This window comes from Phoxinus phoxinus (genome assembly GCF_949152265.1).
Source record: "Phoxinus phoxinus genome assembly, contig: scaffold_101, whole genome shotgun sequence".
Taxonomy (NCBI): Eukaryota; Metazoa; Chordata; class Actinopteri; order Cypriniformes; family Leuciscidae; genus Phoxinus; species Phoxinus phoxinus.
The window spans coordinates 10,809-30,447 of NW_027639418.1; the positions used below are offsets into that span (position 1 = coordinate 10,809).

At 37.6% G+C, this 19,639-nt stretch overlaps 1 protein-coding gene across 1 annotated transcript in view; it reads left to right on the top strand.

The window, feature by feature from the left end:
- Window positions 1-1,782: 1,782 nt before the first annotated feature.
- LOC306994240 (neurobeachin-like) overlaps window positions 1,783-19,639 on the top strand; it is a gene marked incomplete at both ends in the record, with an annotated part of 42,990 nt that continues 25,133 nt past the window's right edge. Inside the window, 6 exons of the mRNA XM_079639850.1 lie at window positions 1,783-1,836; window positions 11,579-11,810; window positions 13,807-13,907; window positions 15,302-15,397; window positions 16,362-16,483; window positions 18,673-18,799. Coding sequence (XP_079495976.1) covers window positions 1,783-1,836; window positions 11,579-11,810; window positions 13,807-13,907; window positions 15,302-15,397; window positions 16,362-16,483; window positions 18,673-18,799 — 732 coding nt within the window. The remainder of the gene's footprint in view (window positions 1,837-11,578; window positions 11,811-13,806; window positions 13,908-15,301; window positions 15,398-16,361; window positions 16,484-18,672; window positions 18,800-19,639) is intronic.

A 19,639-nucleotide genomic window follows, 5' to 3' on the forward strand; every position in this document is an offset into this window, starting at 1 on the left:
GCTCAGTCCTAGATTTCACTCGCATGATGACGGTGATCAACTGTGGCATATTGATTGACTGCGGCTATACTTGAAAGCACAGCAGAAATGATGGGAGCTCACGGGACCCATGGACTGCATTTCCCAGTGCGCTTTGAGAGCAAGTAAATGACCAGATGGTCATCCAGACAGGATGCGGCTTCTGCTCATGAAAACCTAATCACAGATAACAAAGACACTCTGCCTTCCTCATTGATCAGAGCGTCAGTGTGTGTGTGTGTTGGTCTGACAGCAGGAGATTGGCTCCTCTGTTTGTCCTCGGCCTCTGACGGCTTGCGGGTGTTGACACTCTGCGTTTGCAGGAGGTGCCAAGGGACCAAATGGAGAGCCAGGGAACTGTTCAGACAGAAACACACCATCTCCCCCATGACAGGCCAAGAGGTTATCGGTTGGGTTAGGCAGCTGTGAAGAGCGCAAAGAGATGGATCTGCATTGGCAGAGAAGGGAAAAGGAGTCTTACTGGAAGATTTGCTGAGGGACGCAAGATCAGGCAGGCAAACTAAGTTAATCTGATGTGCAAACACACAGGAAATTAGGTTATGTATCACTAACTGTTGAACTATCTGCCTTCACGCATGTGTTCTACATGGTGGTTTTCAGAGATGGACAACAGATTATAGAGCCATATGTAGTGATGCACAGAATTTTATGGCAACCAAAAATATTAGTCCGAAACCGCAAAAAATAGAATGTCTGGTTTTGAAAATTGATCTGAAAATTATTATCAGTGTCTATTTCATGCTAACAATGTGGATAAGATTCAACAGGTAAACATGTCAGCTGTGTGGACGGACGCTATAGTTGAGTTGACATTTTGACAAGATTGATTTCTCCATTTGAATCAATCTTCATTTTAATATTGAAGATTACTTATTGAATCCCAAGAATATAGCTTTCATCTCTGCTGTCAGTTGATGCGTGAACAAAACTTCACTAAACATTATTTGCAGCGTTCCTATCCAATTATCACAATAATCTTTATGCTTTTGTAACTTTTGGAATAAAAGAAAAGCACAGCTTTCAAATTCTGTCAATTTATATTCAAACTATAAATGTCATTTTTGATGCTCTTTAATGTGGCGTGACATATCGCTGTATCCACTTCAGTTCAAGCACACAGCACACGTGAACCCATCAGAAGTGATGAATAACCAGCTATATATGATGGCCTTCTCGTCGAAACCCTAGTCTGTTTGAATCTTGTTGTTCTCCTTTCCATCCTCCGATTGACACAGAATAGCCAGTTGTTCAGCAATGCCTTTGCAGCCACCCACAACACCCTTGCTTCGTGACTTTGAGGTTTGCATGGGCAGATGCCACTCTGATTTTCTAGTCTCACTGCTGACTTCAAACACTATTAATAACATTGATGTACAATACAGTTTTGGTATGTACCTTAGGCCTGGACCAACACCAAATTAAGACAATATTATGCATGTGAAGGACTGTATCATTACCTCTTGTACTTTTTCTCACCCTGTCTCGTTCCGTTCCCCTCCACCCCCTCCTCCTCCCGCACTTTGGTTCTGAAAAGCTCTTCTCCTCTGGCGTTAAGTGTTTAATCTGTGATCTCGTGTCTTGATTCAGCCAGAACAGCACAATGGGTGCAAATTACCCCAGGCAAACGAATACGTAATTAGCCCGCTCTGCCATGACACTCAGCTGCTCGGGCCTTTGAAGGCCTAGATTAATAATGCAGCCCTTCAATGGACCTTTGTCCCATCCACAGGCTAATGCTCGCTAATGGCTAACCAGCCGTACGCTGGTGTCCTCTCACCTCTGACCAGTGTGCACAAGGTGAGCGTGCCAGCTTGGATGCCACACACTCACTGAATTAATACACCAGGTAAACACAGATTTCAGACTAGAACTTTGTAATCAACATGGTCCATTCTATTTGTTTTGTTTCGCTTATTTTATTTACGGTATATTTAATTGTATTAAAAAAATTTTTTTTTACTTTCTATATTTTATATATATATTTAAACATATGTTTAATATTTTGTGTTTTTATTTTAAGTTTTTGTATTGGTTGTTGTTAGTTTTGGGGGGGGGGGGTATTTTTTTTTGTTTACAGTTTTTACCTCTAAATAAATATTTTTAAATGTATGTATTTTACTTATGTTTTATAGAAATTTAAGTTTTTTATTTATTTATTTACAGTTTTTGAATTGCTAAGTTTTACTTCTCCTAATGCTCATTCATTAAAGGACAAGTTTGGTATTTTACACTTAAAGCCCTTTTTTTAGATAGTTTCTGATGAATATGGAACGGTTAAGATTGAAATTTGGACACATGCTGCTGCCCCCCGTTTTTGTGTGAGCATATCACACATGTGGTATGTGGAAGATATGTGGAAGGGAAAGCCATTGTAAATGCATTGAGCATGCGACGCTTTCCCATATGTCTGTTGTCCCTCATTGTCATTCGTGGTGCTTCTGCAGGAAGTTAGTCTCAAGACAAGCGTGTTTGTTTATTATTAAAGCTGTCACTCCTCTGACAGCTGTCCTCTCAGCATGGCGTTTCTTGTTTACACACAAATTCTGTATTCTCCCTCTCCTTTGATTTATCAACGTTCAAGTTTATTCATTCAGAATGCCTCATTAAATCACCTTCCTCTGGCATCTTTTTATCTCGGAAGTTGCCCGTCCTGCTGAGCTGAAATTACATATTCTTTCCGCAGAGTGCGTCCCACTGACTCGAAGTCACCGCTTTCAGTCATGCCTATCTCTCTAGTCTCTCTCATCACTCTGTCCCAGCCGTCCAAACGTAGATATCACACATTAGTCTCTTTCCAAATTCTCTTCCCATTTACAAAAAGCCCTGTGTGCCACCTACAGTATAAGAACCAGCCGAGGAAAGTCGTATATCCCTTGGAGAATTTACATTGAACGCCTAACCCAGAGAAATGGATTGGCGACCTTTGTGGCAGGCTGTGATGAAGAGCGGGTGACCTGGTGTGATGAGGCTGTGGCGGGGAAGCCGCAATCTCGAACGCCGCATTATACGAAAATAACAAATGCGTTCAGCGAGTGGCTAAGAGGGAGAGAGTGTAAAACCGAAACAGCTGCACTGCACAACAGATGGCAAGGCCGCAGTAATCCTTCTAAGATCTCAAGTGCAAGCAATTGAAAACCGCAATGAGAAAAGTGAATCTGAAAATGAGTGGCCTCACAGTGACTGCTCTACTGAAGGATATCTCCCAGCCACAGCACAAGTAAACAAACTCCGATAAGACTTCCAGACTCGCAGAAGATAACTCACTCTGATCTGTAATGTGTACAACCTCATTATTTTTTGCTTTTCCTACTTTAGAAATACTTGTTGTTTGAACTTGGTCCTCTGCTAGAGCTTTCAAATGGAAAACTGCCAATTTAAGAATATTGATGCGAGGATTACGGCATGTTTCCGAGATTAGACGGTCCCTCGGTTTTCCATGCTGACATAAACATGCCACATCTTATTATTAAGTGGCATGTCTCTATCTACATTTCATAAAACTGTCTTGATAAAGGGATAGTTCACATAAAAATGTAAATTCTGTCATCATTTACTCACTCATGTTTTTGAAAAATGTCTCCATGTTATTTTTAAGTCAGTGATGTTCAGTTTTGTTTTGGACCCCATTGACTTTCATTTTATGGACTGAAACAGTTGAAACATTCTTCAAAATATCTTCCTTTGTGTTGCGCAGAAGAAAAAAAATCATACAGGATTGGGTGAGATGAACTATTCTTTAAACTGAAATTAAATTTAGTAAAAAAAAATTTTATCTGTTGGAACAATAGTTATTAGTGAACTAAAATTGCACCAAAACTTTCGTTAATTTGAAATAAAATAAAATAAAATCGTATTTTATTTTAGCTAGTTGCCAAGGAATTATTTCTGTTCCGTTTAGTTTAACTTGATGTACTAAAATAATTACAACTAAAATAAAATAAATAAAAGCTAGACCTAAAAATACATTATTTAAAATGACAAAAACACTACAAAATTACTAAAACATTAACTCCAATTAATATGAAAACCGAAAATGTAAATGTAAAAAGTAAAACCAATAATAGTACACGCTCAGTATTACTAAAATAACACTGGTAAGAGCAGCAACTGCTGAGTAATTTCAGGAATGACCTAAGTGAATGTCAGAGGTATAGTTTCCTCAGTAAGGTCACAGAATCCCCGTCCTCAATCTAACGGCGGGAGACTGCAGCGTTCCAGCGACTACGCCGACGCAGAGCTTCGTGCCAAAACCCTGAGAAGCCCGTGCCAATTGCCGCCTTCGCCTCTTTTGGCTCAGGTCTCTGTGAGAGGATTGCTAGGCTAGCAAGTGCATAATTACTTGCTCAGTGGTCTATTGGAACAGGTTTCCTCACACCTTTCCTTTGCACCAAATGAAGTATCTTTTCTAAGTACGGCGGTAAATTACACTCCAGGAGTCATAAGGATGCAATAAATTTACATAACTTGCTGTTCCATTTATTTTCTTGTCAAACTTTCTTAATTACGGCTGCGTTTAAAGATGTTCAGTTGTAAATATGCAATATTTAATTATGTAAATATTAGGATTTGGTTACTAAATGATTGCTTGCTTATTCCACAGTAAGTGCATAGATATGGCTTGGATCCCTCCGATGTAAATCTGACTGGGTTGACTGAGTTACATGATGAAATGTCTTTATTTTTGAGCGATTGTAATACTGAGGCTTGCCTTATGCTCTTGAGAGAACATCATTCACTGTCGTGAGAAGCAGTGTGCTTAACAGACCAACTGTGAAGTGAGGCTGTCCCTGCCAGTACCTCAGGCAGTTTCTGCCTCTATTCAACAGACCGCAGTGCTAATTGCAGCGGTTTGTGTCGTGCCGGGTGTGAGCTGGGACTGTCCTGCCCAAAAGGGGGTCCAAACCAGTACTAGCAATGTGTACTAAACAAAGTTAAAGTGGCCGCTGTGTGTGTGTGTGTGGAAGTTACATGGCAGATGAAAGTCTCCTGCTGTTTACATGATGTGCTCATGTCGGTTCCACCTCTTGCTTAGGGTACCGTCACACCACAAAACCGATTACCTTCCATGTTCCTACATGGTGTGTGTGATTTAAAAAAAACAGGATTAAAGATTACTAGTCCTCTATCCAAAACTAAGATGGCCTAATCAAATTAAATAGTCCACTTTTATTCCTATTCTGTGGAAATATTTTATTATTGATATGAATATTATTCAATTAAAAATATTAAATAAACTATTATTCGTTTTTCGAAGTTGAAACACTATTGTTCAGAACTTTGACGTTTTTGAAAAGGCTCTTATGTTCTCCAAGCCTGCATTTATTTGATAAAAAAATACAATAATAATAGTAGTATTGTGTAATATTAATACAATTTTAAATAACTGCAAATAAGTTATATTTGAAAATATTTAAAATGTAATTTATTCCTTTGATGGCTAAGCTGAATTTTCAGCAACATTACTCCAGTCTTCAGTGTCACATGATCCTTCAGAAATCATTCTAATATGCTGCTTTGCTGCTAAAGAAACATTTATTATTATTATCAATGTTGAAACAGTTGTGCTGCTATTTTTTGATGTATAGATTAGAAAGTTCAAAATATTTATTTGAAATAGAAATATTTTATAACATTACGGATGTCTTTACTCTCACTTTTTTTCACAAATTAATGAGTCCTTGCTGAATACAATGATTCATTTCTTTTTTACACTTGTCGCAATCCACCCCGTTATTGGCTTATCCACAAAACACTTGGAATTGGGTGACTTTTTTTTTTTTTTTTAGGGTTACAGATCTGGACCTTCTTCAGATTAAAACTCAACAACAAAAGGCTTGTTCACGGTACAACAGCATCCAGAACATACAGGCTTTGTGATGTTTGTATAGAGATGTTAAAGTGGAGGGCTGGGTGAGGGGTGGCTTAGCGATATTTCTTTGTGTACAATGTTCTCCTCTCTCTCTCTCTCTCTCTCTCTCTCTCTCTCTCTCTCTCTCTCTCTCTCTCCCTCTCTCCCTCTTGTCAGATTGCTCTGTGTTTGCATCACGGTAAAACAATCTTGCAGTAGCTCCAGACCCACGTAACTCCTACAGCCGATTTCTCCAGTTCTACATATAGTGAGGCCTATGTTCTTCAGTCTTGATCAGGGCCTGCTCTCCTATCTTGCTGCCATGTCATATGTTTAGCATGGTACTCACATTCTCAAAATAGACATGGACTTCATGTTGTATTGTAGAATAGATGGTTGCCAGGCAACCTGATATGTTAGTCATTGTACCATCAGTCATTTTCAATCTCTCACAGTTGCCCCTTCTATTGTGTTTGTCAGCATGTAATCAGAGCTCCTAATTAAAGGCATGATTTGAATTTGTCTATTCGTCCAGGAAAATGAAGATGTCGAAATATTAGCTGGTGAGGAGGTGTTGTCCCGTGCTCTAATTGGGATCCTCAATGGAAAAGAGAAATTCAATACGAGGAGAATTAATTCTTCCCATGCAGCTCGCTACCTTAAGGCTTTGGCCTAATTTTGGCTAATGGATTCTGCATGGAGGGAATCAATGCTTGTGAACTGGCCCTGCCTTTGCATGAATGTGTGGGCAAGCACGGATTAGTTCACTTCCAGGCTTTTTGTTCTTCGAATAATTTATTCTGTACCCCATTAAATACAAATGTTCTCCCAAAAGCCACCCTTCAAACCTCCAACCTAAAGAAAAATTGATCAACAAATGCACCTTCCTTGGAGAAGTTCTGGGGTTCATCTGTCGCTAACAAGGGGTTTACTTCGTTTATCGTGTTGTCTGTTGAGTAATTTAGCACTTAAGAACACATGCGATTAGCTTTATTTTCCCACCGTTGTTTTTCAGCTCTGGAAAAGCCTGTGCAAATCAGATTCTAGCCCTTTCATTATTGGGCTTGTGGCTTGTTTGGTTTCGAGATGAATTAGTCCTCTTCCGAACACAACTGTCTGTCTGGAATGTAATTGATTATTTGGAGTGGGAGTAGAGGAAGGGACCCGGTGGAAACATAATTTGTTGCTAACTGCTTTAGTGCTGCACAGAGTGTAATCTCTGACAATGAGTTAGCATGTTATACATTAGCTTATGACTACAGCTGTTATTCTCTGAAGTGAGGGATGGAAATTAGCATTCCCAGTTAGCACATGTTTGTCAGAACATATTGTGCCTTATTCTTCTTTAAGTGTATGGTATATACCGGCAGATATATATAACAGTTATGCTGCTTAATATAATTTATCGCGTTCATTAAAAGTTTAAAAAGAACACTTAAAATAGAAACCTTTTGTAACAATATACACTACTCTACTGTTCAATTCACCAATACTCGGGCCAGTCATTTTTTACCAGAAATTAATACTTTAATTCAGCAAGGATGTGTTGATTGAAATTGATAAAAAAGTGATAGTAAAGATTTATATTGTTAGAAAAGATTTCTATTTTTAATGAAAGCTGTTCTTTTATTCAGCTGTAACTTTTTATTCATCAATGAATCCTGATAAAAAGTTTCACAGGTTCCAAAAAAAATATATTAAGCAGCAATTGTTTCCAACTTTGATAATATCAAATCAGCATAGGCCTTTTAGAATTGATTTCTGAAGGATCATGTGACACTGAAATAATGGCTGATGAAAATTCAGCTTTGCATCAGAGAAATAAATTATAATTTAAAGGATATTCAAATAGAAAAACATTATTTTAAATTGTAACAATATTTCACAATATTTCATTTTTTTTCTGTATTTTTGATCAAGTAAATGCAGGCTTGATGAGCATAAGAGACTTCTTTCAAAAACATTTCAAATAGTAATGTTTCCAAACTTTTTAGACACACTATATATATATCACTGCCCTTGGTAAATATAAGCAAAGGCAGCTGTGAAAATAAATCTGCATTGTTTATCCTTTTGATCTTTCATTCAGAAATTCACAAAATGCTAACCTTTCATTGAGGTAAAACAATTGAAAGTGGGGGGAAGCTCATGGTTTTCTCTATTTCACGTTGGCCACAATGATTGGCACCCAATTATCGCAACGTCCTTTCCCCAAGATTACAGCTCTTCTTCTAAAAGTCGTCTTGTATAATGCCCGATGAGTTTGGAGAACTCATACATGAAGTACAAGAGGCCCTTTTTAAATCTAATAGTCTTTCTATTGCCACACAACTACAGCATTATCATAGTGTACAAATATATGATAAACAATTTTTTAAGGAATCAGAAAATATACTAAATCACAAATGTCTCGGAACATCTGGCTGAATAAAATTTTCCAGATAAAATGTGACACATCGGTCAGAGATGTAGCCTGGCGTGTGACCTCGGTAGCCTCGGATTGTTTCCCGATCCCATCCGCCGTATCTGCCATGATTAACTTAAACAGATAAAGTCTGTTCCCACTGTAATAAAACATGAGCGAAGTGCTGAGGAGATTGTGAGCTAATGTGCTGGAGGCTGCACTGCTCTTTTGTCTGATCTCTTTGTTACAGCTTCTGCTTTCTGCCGCTGTTTAAAAATAGCGTTTGACACCCATGTCAGTGTTCAAGGGTCAAAAAGAAACTCTAGTATTATCCTTTGTCTTTTTGTGTTTGTGCAAGTCTGCTTTATCTCATAAGCATTGTGTGTAGGAGGTAAACAAGTCTATTCTTGTTGTACTGCGTCCTTATGTGAAGTATTTCATAATAATTCAGTGTATGTTTATCAGCTTTATTTTTACATAAAGACTTTTTATTGGACTGGCAATGTCTTCAAATGTTATGGAATTCCACGTGCAAGATCGCGTTCATTTCGTATCCCTGTTACAAACCATTTAATTGCGTTTTTTGGTTGTTCACAAAAAACAACCCCTGGTCTCTCTGGGTTTCAAAGGCAATTATTGATGAGTAAACATCTCGTAATTAATCATCTATTCACTAAAGGCCTCTGGGAGTGATGAGCCATGACAAATCAATAGGATTGTCATCCCTGCTGTCCTTCTTTTTGCACTGTATGGATTGTAAATAGTTCAATGGGACGATACCGTGGTAACGCTTTCCAACTAATCCTGTCTCACCCTCCTGGAGAAAAACAGATCACAACAAGATTAAGATAGCAGGGTGCACATTACGTTCAGATTTGACCAGTAGATGACAATTTTGTAGTAATGCCGGTTACAGCAACCTTGCGGCACATGAGAATACAATGCAATGCATTCTGACACATTTTTAAAAAACACAGTGATGCGTGAAATCAAATTTGCATAGCTAGAAGCCTTCAAGTATTTGCATAGAGTATTGTTCAGGCTAGTGCACGGGTGTCCAATCCGGCTCCTGCAGGGCCACTATCCAGCAGAGGTTAACTCTAGACCTAATTCATTTCACATTTATTTCTATAGCGCTTTTCCCAATACAGAAAATGCATGTTTCTACATTACAATTAGTAATTTTGTTATCAGAGGTCAGTGTGTCAAAGTAATGTCCGTATGTTCAGAAATGTACAGTTCTAAGATAATGCAAATCATGTAGTTAGCTAACATCATGTATTCATTTAGGCAGAAACAATGATCAGGCAGGAGTGTTGGAGCTCAAATCCGCAGGAAAGTGGCCTTCCAATAGCAGGATTGGACACCCCTGTTCTAGTATTTAGTACATAAAAGCAGTAGTCGAACTCACAATGTGATCCTGATGATCTGAATCAAACTGAAGACCTTATTTAATAATGGTTGTAAAGTCATGTTTAAGGTAATAATCGAGGTGAATGTTCGGTCAAGTTGAGTGGCATGGACAAATTACATATGCTAAGGTTATCGACGGCCCAATTACAAAATGTTCAAAGGCTCCAGAGGATTCCCAATTTGACTGTATCAGACGAAGAGTGAAAATCAATAGTTTTCCCAGCACCTCACCTTCTCTCTCTTTCTCACCAAAATGTCATTTTCAGGAATTTCAGCCTTTATTTTCCAAATCAACTGCTAGGTTTGGAGTTTGCATGGCCAAAAGCTGGCCAATTTCATGCCTGTTGAACTCCAAGACTGATGCCATTGATTATTGTTTGCTGCAGAGCAGGAACAATCTCTGATTGGTTTGTCCATTCCTCTCCTTTCCAATGTGTTGTTTGATTCGGAGAGGGCAAGCGTGCGTGTGTGTGTGTGTGTGAGGTCATTATGTTCTTTCTACTACCCCATGATTAAATGACCCTCTCAAATCGCAATCACTATTTATCAGACGTGCTGCTCTCTACGGTAGCCACCTCAAAACTGCTCCTTTCATAATCCTCTCAATATTATTTGTTTCCTTTTGCTTTTTCCCTCACTTCACTTGCACAAACTTACCAATTCCCTTTTCTGTTCAAATTAATTTATTCTCTAATTTCATTATTTTTAAGTCCTTATTACATTGCTCTGTCCATCTCATCCACTTTGTGTCCTACATGTCAATCTCACAAACACCTGTCGACTCAGATCACTGAATAAGTGAATTAAACTGAGCTGAATAATGACGCTACTGTGTATATTGTCTTCTGTAGAGCTGCTTTAAAGGTCAAATTTAAGTTGTAACTATACTGTAACTAAAATTATTTGAATAATAATTCCTTTCCATAAAGCTGCTTTGAAGCATTCTGTATTGCATAATAATGCTATATAAATATACTTGACCTCCCATCCAATTTATTAATTTTGTTTATGTGTTTAGTTAGTAGTTTGTCATCATCATTCTTGTTTTTTTTTAAATGAAAATTGGTTAGTATTGCATTTCTTAATTTTAGGCAATTTTACTCTGACATTTAAACATTTTAAATTACATCATGTTTTTCTTTTCTTTTGTCAGCAGTAATATATATGACCATATTAAGTTGCCAGCTACAGACTTTTTTATCATATTCACACAATTTTCATGACCCCCAGAATATTTTGTTGAATATGTGAGCAGTCAACATATCAGAGAAAGAACTTCAAAAATATTTAACTTTTTACTCTGCTTAAAAAAATATTCAACTTTAATTTTTTTTTATCAACACTTGACTGTGTATAAGTTTTATTTAAAAAACAACAACATTTCGAACAAAAAGCAGAGAAAACTCTGGATAGGATAGAATTCAGAACAATAATCAAAGCATAGATTGAGTATAGATCGCGTCCATCAACTCCTCCAAAGTTTGCACAGTCCTGTACCTCCTCCTGGGTTCTACATTTTTCTCTGTAACGTTAGACGTCTTGATTGATATGTTGTTGAATGTTTGATCATCACTCCTGATTCACGCAGATCGTTTTCTGTGCTTGATTTTGGATCCAGAGATGCTGAACTATTTTTAAAAATCTGTAATAGCGCCCCCTACCATAACAGTGAAAACATGGTCGATTGTCGGAAAAACTTGTCAAAGGTGAGGATGTGTTGTCATAAATGAGAGAAAATCAACGGCATGAAGTAAACTCATCATTACCATGTACATTTTTCTTCATCATTATGGTGGAAAATATAGGTATCGTCAATGAGCATATCCTCAGTCATTTCATTTGAGAATAACCCTGGCTCTCTCTCTCTTTCTCAGCTGGTGGGTGGAGAGTTTGACCTGGAGATGAACTTCATCATCCAGGATGCAGAAAGCATCGCCTGCATGGTGGAGCTGCTGGAGCACTGTGACGTCACCTGCCAGGCGGAGATCTGGAGCATGTTCACAGCGATCCTGCGGAAGAGCGTTCGTAACCTACAGACCAGCACTGAGGTGGGGCTCATCCAGCAGGTGCTGCAGAAGATGAGCTCCGTCGACGACATGATTGCTGGTGAGCACTGAAGCAAAGCGTAGAGTGCAGGATCCAAACTTCACATGAAAAGTTCAAAGTTCATTTCTGGCGTGTACATTCAAATAAATGGTTATAAATAAAGAGAAAATGTCTGGCCAATGCCCTCAATAGGTGGGATAAACCGAAACGCTGTCCTGGGAGCATTAAAAAAGAAATGTATGTATTTAATAATAATAATAATAATATTATAAACATTATTTTGTAGTATTTGTGGTTCTTTTGTAAAATAAATGCCTAATAATAATAAAAATATTATTAATAATAATTAATAAAATAAAAATAATAAGTCGTTTATATAATAATAACTCATCATCATTATATTATAATTATATAATAATAATATTAATAATAATAAATGCAAGTAAACATTATTTTGCAGTATTGCAGCATCTTTTGGTGGTTTTGGTTCTCTGTAAAATAAATGCTTTATTAAAAATTATTATTATTACTATTACTAATCATAAATTATATTAAAATGAACAACAATATTATTATTAATAAGGCATTTATATAATGTAATAATAATTACCATCATAATTATATTATAAATATTATAATAATAAAAATAAACATTATTTAGCAGTACAGCAGCATTTTTTGGTGGTTTTGGTTCTGTGTGGAAAAAAGTACTTATTATTATTATTATTATTATTATTATCATCATTATCATCATCATCATCATTCCTAGTATTATCATTATTATTATTATTGATAATGATAGCATAGTTAGTATAATAAAATAAACATTTATTTAGCAGTTTTGCAGCATCTTTTGGTGGTTTTGGTTCTGTGTGAAAAATTATTAATATTATTATTTTTATTGATAATAACAGATAATAATGAATTTGTTATTCATAATAAAATCAACATTATTTTGCAGTATTGCAGCATTTTTATTTTGGTTCTGTGTGAAACAAAGAATCAACAGTTATCTTTTAAGTGTGCAGTGATGTTAAGTGTATTGTTCCCCACAATTCTTATTCCTGTTTAATATTGTTCATGTCATATCTATGTAGACTCATCTTTTTGTGGTAAATACGCTTCTTCCCTGCTTCTTAGCAGTGTAAAGACCCCACATTTTGGCCGTGAGCCCTCTGATTTCAAGGCACTTTGGTTCTGAACATATCCATTGTTTACACCAGTGCCTCAGTACATCAGTTCAAAAACTTCAGTCAAATCAAAATCCAATTCACCGAAGAGAAAAGAATCAGTCATTTCTGTGATAATCTTTGTTGTATCACATGCTTGTCCATATGTTCCAGTCCTCTATGATTTGGCTCCGTTACGTTTCAGAAAAACAGGTTCCACTGTCTCGCTAAACCCCTCATTGTGCATTCTGTGTCCAATATTTCTGTGTAATTACGATCACTGGACCATGGCCGTCGTTTATTGCAGGGGTAATGTGTAAAATTGGCTCTGTGAACACATTTGGGAGAAAGCTTCTCTCTAACTGTTCTTTAGACAGATCCGCGTGTTCGAAAATCCCGCTGCTAATCAGACAATTAGTTCTTATACGCTTCCAGCTTCTGTCCATTTTTGACCAAATTTGTGGCCTTTGAGTGAATGGCGTGTAACTGGGTTATTTTGAAAATCAAATTACAATGATATTAAGCCACGACAAACATCACTGCTAAGGGGTTGTTATTTTTCTCGAAATTAGATTATTTCATGTCTCGCGCAACGTTTTAAAGAGCTTCTAAATTCATAACGCAGATGTTTCGCAAATTACATCAGCAGACGGTTTGACACTGAGCCATTACAGCCGATATGTGAATGAATAGACTTGGGTTTCCATGCCGTTGAGAGCCACGATCTGATGACTAAAGGAGCCTCAAGAGAACTTGCTGTAGATAATGTTCCAGCAGAAAGATAACGATTGGCTTCTTGCCCCCGAGTGACATCATCCTCGTGAGTCTGCAATTCTGTGCACCGATAATGCTGAGTCATTTCATTCTCTTCTTTCTGTCTTTCTCAGATCTCCTAGTGGACATGCTGGGGGTTTTGGCCAGCTATAGTATCACAGTGAAGGAACTGAAGCTGTTATTCAGCATGCTGAGGGGGGACGGAGGCATGTGGGTGAGTTTTCTTGCCCCTTTTACACTGACTGGATGCCGTTGCTGGGAGAGAAAATTCAGATTCAGTGGCCACTGAAAACAATGAACTTCTAATGTTCTGGACTTATTCCTTCACAATAGAGGCGTTTGGAGTTATGAGGTTTAACAGACATTATGAAGATCCAATAGAGCATAGGTTTAGTCAAAAGCTATTTTTAAACTTTTCATTGGTTAAAGGTCCTTTTAAAGGTATTTTTTTTAGCTTTTAGTATGAATATGTTAGTCTTAAGGTTATGAATAAGCTGGTGTGTTCCAAAACAATGACAAAATTCGCATTTAGGAGATATAAGCATTCAAAACTTAGCCTTTCACTTCCACTAAAATGGATCACAGATTTTTATGACATCACCGCGGACTTCAGCTTCTCATCACATCTTCTGTCCAATCAAATGCCTTCTAGAATCTAAAGCGTCCCACTCCCTATGCACTAATAAATACCACCTGACCAAAGCGACCGATGACGCGTCATGGAGCAATATGGGTTGGAGATGTGCGTTCGGTTGCTGAAACGCTCGATTTCGTTTTATTCCGTTTTCCAACTGTACGTTGGTTAAGAATGAAATGGCTTTTTTAATAGAGGTTTTTATTAACACCTCTAAAATTGAGTCCAACGTATCATCAGCACTCGGATTCACTTCCATGGTGCTGTCATGCTACTTGCAGTCTGTGAGGTAAACTAAACGCTATTGGCTATTTGAAAAGCGGGAGGAGCCATTCAATATATCCCGCCTTAGCTTCCTGTTTCAGTGGAAATTACGTAAACGCATCATACACAGCTGCGCGTTCCAAGGCACTTCACTTCAGTGCTTTAATTAGTAATGATTCATGATAAAAATGGTTGCAATAAATTGTATTTGTTATAGGGTTAATAACTTGTGACTGTAAAGATTGGGATGAAGATTGGGAATCAAATTATGAATTTGAAAATATGTTCTTTAAATCTGATATGTGCAGATCATTAGCCAGCTCCCTTTAGAGACTTCCAACAAGCCCAGCCAACGATCTCCTGTCCGCCAGTCCTCTCCACGGACACATCTGTTTGGGGTTGCCTACGAATCGATTTCAACTGTGCTGCCGTGGTTAAGACTGATGGACAGGCTATTGATTGGCTGAATTAGAGGTGTTTTTTTTGGGTCGTTGACTCGTTGATGATGGTTTCCATTAATTTATGTATTTATTTTTGACTGTCATGAACATATACATCTTCTCCTCCGTTGTCAAAGTCTTCTCTCATAATAATTTCCTTTCATCTCTCTCTCTCTCTCTCTCTCTCTCTCTCTCTCTCTCTCTCTCTCTCACTAATTACAATGTTCTCTCTTAATTGTTCTCTTCCTTCTTGTGTCCTGTTTCCCTTAGCCAAGACACGCCATTAAGCTCCTATCAGTGCTGAATCAGATGCCTCAGCGGCACGGCCCTGACACCTTCTTCAACTTCCCAGGACGCAGTGCGGCGGTGAGACTCTCTTACACCTTTTACAATAAAGCTTTTGTAGAATCATTCCAGATATTATAAGTGTTAGCATGAGACTAGTGTGTTATGACTATAAAACGCCAACTACAACAATAATAACTTGTCATGCTGTTTACAGCATATCTTAGGGAATATTTAACCTTTTTTTTTTTCTACACTACACTTTCCTTTCCCAGGTTAATATGCAGAGACTATATATTATGTATACACTACTGTACAAAATCAGTAAGATTTTAAAATAAATTGATACATTTGTTCAGCAAGGATCCATTATTTGATCAAAAGTGACAGTAAAAATATTTGTATAATTTTACAAAAAATTTATATTTCAAATAAATGCTGTTATTTTGAACTTTCTATTCATTAAAGAATCCTGAAAAAAAAAGAAAATCAACATTGTTTAACAGTATGTTTTCAACATTGATGATAATAAAAATAAATGTTTTTTTGATCACCAAATCAAGATATTAGATTTCTGTAGGATCTGTGTGACACTGAATACTGCAGTAATGATACAAAAAATTCAGCTTGGCCATGAATAAATTACATTTTATATAATTATATTTCACAATGTTACTGTTTTTACATTATATTATTATATATAAAAAAAAAATTATTGAATCATATTCATGTTACAAATAGAAGCTTCACATTTCCACCTACAGACTTCCACTGTAAGTGTGTAAATGTTTTTCTGTGTTTTGTACAAACTGAGAAATGAGTTATCTCAAATGATCTGAAAATATTGTCCATGGTAATCAACACTACACCACAGATGCTTTCATTAGAGTGCAAATTGTATGTAATTGTGTGTATTAAATACCATTTTACCAAGGTCAAATTTGTACAAAATGGTCAGTTGATTATATGCCAGCTTGTTCTGCAAATGTTGTTTTAATTGTGGAAATATGCAGCTTCTAATCCCCTTGTGTTTTGCCCCCGGCAGGCCATTGCTTTGCCGCCCATTGCTAAGTGGCCTTACCAGAACGGATTCACTCTCAACACTTGGTTCCGAATGGACCCACTCAATAATATCAATGTAGACAAGGATAAACCATACTTATACTGGTGAGTATGATGTGTATGATACATTAAGGAAGAGCAGAGGTACTAGTATGGCTTAATGCTGACCAGTCGTCAGTCATTATAATGTAAATGCCAAGACTGCAGATTCTTTGAGCGACTTAGACCAACACCTGTGAGCCTCAAGATTCTCAGCGTGGTAGAAACACGGGAGATCTGTGCATAGGAAATATTATATTACCATTTCTGTTTGAAGTGGTAAGTGTCTCTACAGGGCTGGCCCACAAGAAGAGACTGCTAATTTAGGAGTGATGAGCCCTGCCCTATTTTCCAGTTACCAAAAAAAGCCTGCCGTACTAGAAGGCAAACTAGAGAAATTCACAAAATTCCTAAATGTCATAAGAGAATGTCTGAAGAACCTCTGGTTGTTTTTTGGAAAGCAGTAGCGTAAACTGGAGATGCCTTGCAGAGTAGCTCTGAGGATCCTTGTTAGTTTTGACCTTTAGTTTAATGTCAGTGCTAAGTTAAAAGGCCTATATTCTACACTTCTGTAGCATTTTATTCTTTAGTCTGGTTTTAATGTTACACAAATCATTGGTGATCCCCCACAAGATACCCTGAAGGACCTACAGTACTTGCGGAGTGCAGTTCCCATGATGCTTGGTGTCAAGAGAACAGATAGGGTGGTCTGTTGATGCAGTGTCGAAGGCTGCAGAATGAGTTACAGTAGTATACACAGTTGTAATGTAATTGTACATGATCATTTCCTGTAGCTCGACTGATAGAGCGTGCCACTAACAGCTCCAAGGTCATGATTTTGATTCCAAGAAAAGAGACATACTGTAGATGTATGACTTGAATACACTGAATATATTGGCCTTAAGGAAGCACTGAATTATTACTGTATAGATGTGACTTGTATATAAATGTATAAGTCACATGCTTCTAAATAAAATTAATATCTATATGAGCCATAGATATTATGGATATTAGGCTTCTGTTAGAGCCTAACAGCAGGCTGGGGCATAATAAAAAAATCATCTGGTCCTTGGCAGGTCTTAAAATTAGGTAAATACAACCTCAGATGAACAACAACACATGACATATTACACCGTGTCATTATTTATTTAACAAAAACCAGGCCAAAATGGACAAACTAAGTACACTCTTGCTGCTTCCACAGGAATTAAGAGGGTGAGTAGCAGTCAGGCGCTGCTGATCAAACGCCTTTGATGAATTGATCATCAGCAAGCTTCCTTCAACTTATTGCTGCTAAAGGGGGTTCTACAAGCAATTGAATCATAAGGTGTACTTAGTTTGTCACCCTTTATTTTTGTTAAATAAATAATGACATGGTGTAGTATGTCATGTGTTGTTGTTCACCTGAGGTTGTATTTACATAATTGTATGACCTGCACACATACATCTTGTCCAGTCTACCTAGCATTAGCAGTGCACCTCAGGCGATAATGTCGATTTTGAATGGTTCTGCAACATCAGTGTGGCAACAGCGTTACCACCAGGTGGTCTTTTTGAATATTTGCAACAGCAAATGACGTACAGTATATCCTCCATGTTGGGGTAGCCGCGGTTGCACTGTATTGAGGCGGAGACATTGAAGGTATAGATTACCACTTCAGAAGTCTGAGGGCCACTGACCTCGCTTAAATCAGCATGTAATCCTGTTTCCTGTTTCTATGTTACCGTGGTGAGCTCAGCATAGAATTATGTAGCGTGCAGGCGCAGAGCGAGAGAAACGGCACCGACTGATAGGCAGTCACCTTATCGACAGCAGCCAGCTCTCCCAGCAATCACTGCTGCCAATGACTTAGTCGGCCATGTTTGTTTTCCCGCCAAGAATAAAGCCTGACATCCTCCCTCCATATTTTCAATGAGTTTCCATGTCTGACTATAAAAGTGCAATTCATTTTTTTCTGGAAAAAGTGTTGAAATCAGATTATTCAGTAGCATGGACTGAATAACGAAGTTTTTGAGTTGTTTGAGGCAGGGAGAATGATGTGAATATAAATAGAGTTTGTTTTTGCTGATTCATATTGAATGAAACCCTGTGGAGGGGTAAGTTGCCATTAAAAATGTTGAAATATTGTTTTATATTGCCTTTTTCCCCCCCAAGCATCGTATTTTTTTTTCTTCAAGCATCAAGCATTGTGTTTACTAAAACTTTTTTTTCTTCTTCATAAAATCACTGCTTTCCTCTTTTCTTTGTCCCCTAGTTTTCGGACCAGCAAAGGGATTGGCTACTCGGCGCACTTTGTGGGGAACTGTTTAATTGTGACATCATTGAAGTCGAAGGGGAAAGGTTTTCAACACTGTGTGAAGTACGACTTCCAGCCCAGGAAGGTGAGTTTTGGCCTGTCTACACACATAAGTAGACATAACTAGACTACAGTACAAATTTATGGTCTTTTCTTTCATTAGTGACATAGCTATTATTACTATTTTTTTATATTTGGAGTAATCAACTACTAGTCCACATTTAAATCTGCCTCCATCCAAACAACACCAAAAGAAAGAACCACAATTTATTATTTTCGAAAATTGGTTTCACTTGGATGTAAATTACAATATGTCGCTACTTCAGTTACTTCAAATAAACTTCAAATAAATATGATAAATTGGATACTGGGTGAAGATAAACATGAAGTCAAAGTGTAACATATATACAGAGTATATGTACAGAGCCTTGTTTTTTTACACAACAGAAATTATAATGGAAAATATTTTTTTTCTCTACGGAACTGTGATTCAATATGAAATATGTTGTCCTGAAATTCATTTCTCTGGGAATATCTGGGAAGTGAATGAACTATCAGCGCAAATAACTGTATGAGCCTCTAGGCAGCGGCAGCTGTATAAAACGTACTCGGTTACTAACGTAACCTCGGTTCTCTCTAGGAGAGGGAACGAGTACTGCGTCGAAAGAACGCTACGGGAAAGATATTTCTTTGTCGAGATTGAAGCCAAAAATTAATCCTTAATTTTGTAATATTGTAAAACGCTTTTCTGAAGCATACAACCTAGGCGGAGCAATACAGCTCACCCATTGGCTGCTCTGCCAGAAAAGCACAGCCTATGCGAGGCCAGGACGCTGACCAATGAGGACGCTTCGCGCCCTTCTGCGTCACCTCCCGCCCAAACAGGCGTGGCCTAGGCCTATAAATACGAGCATAGCTGTCTAAC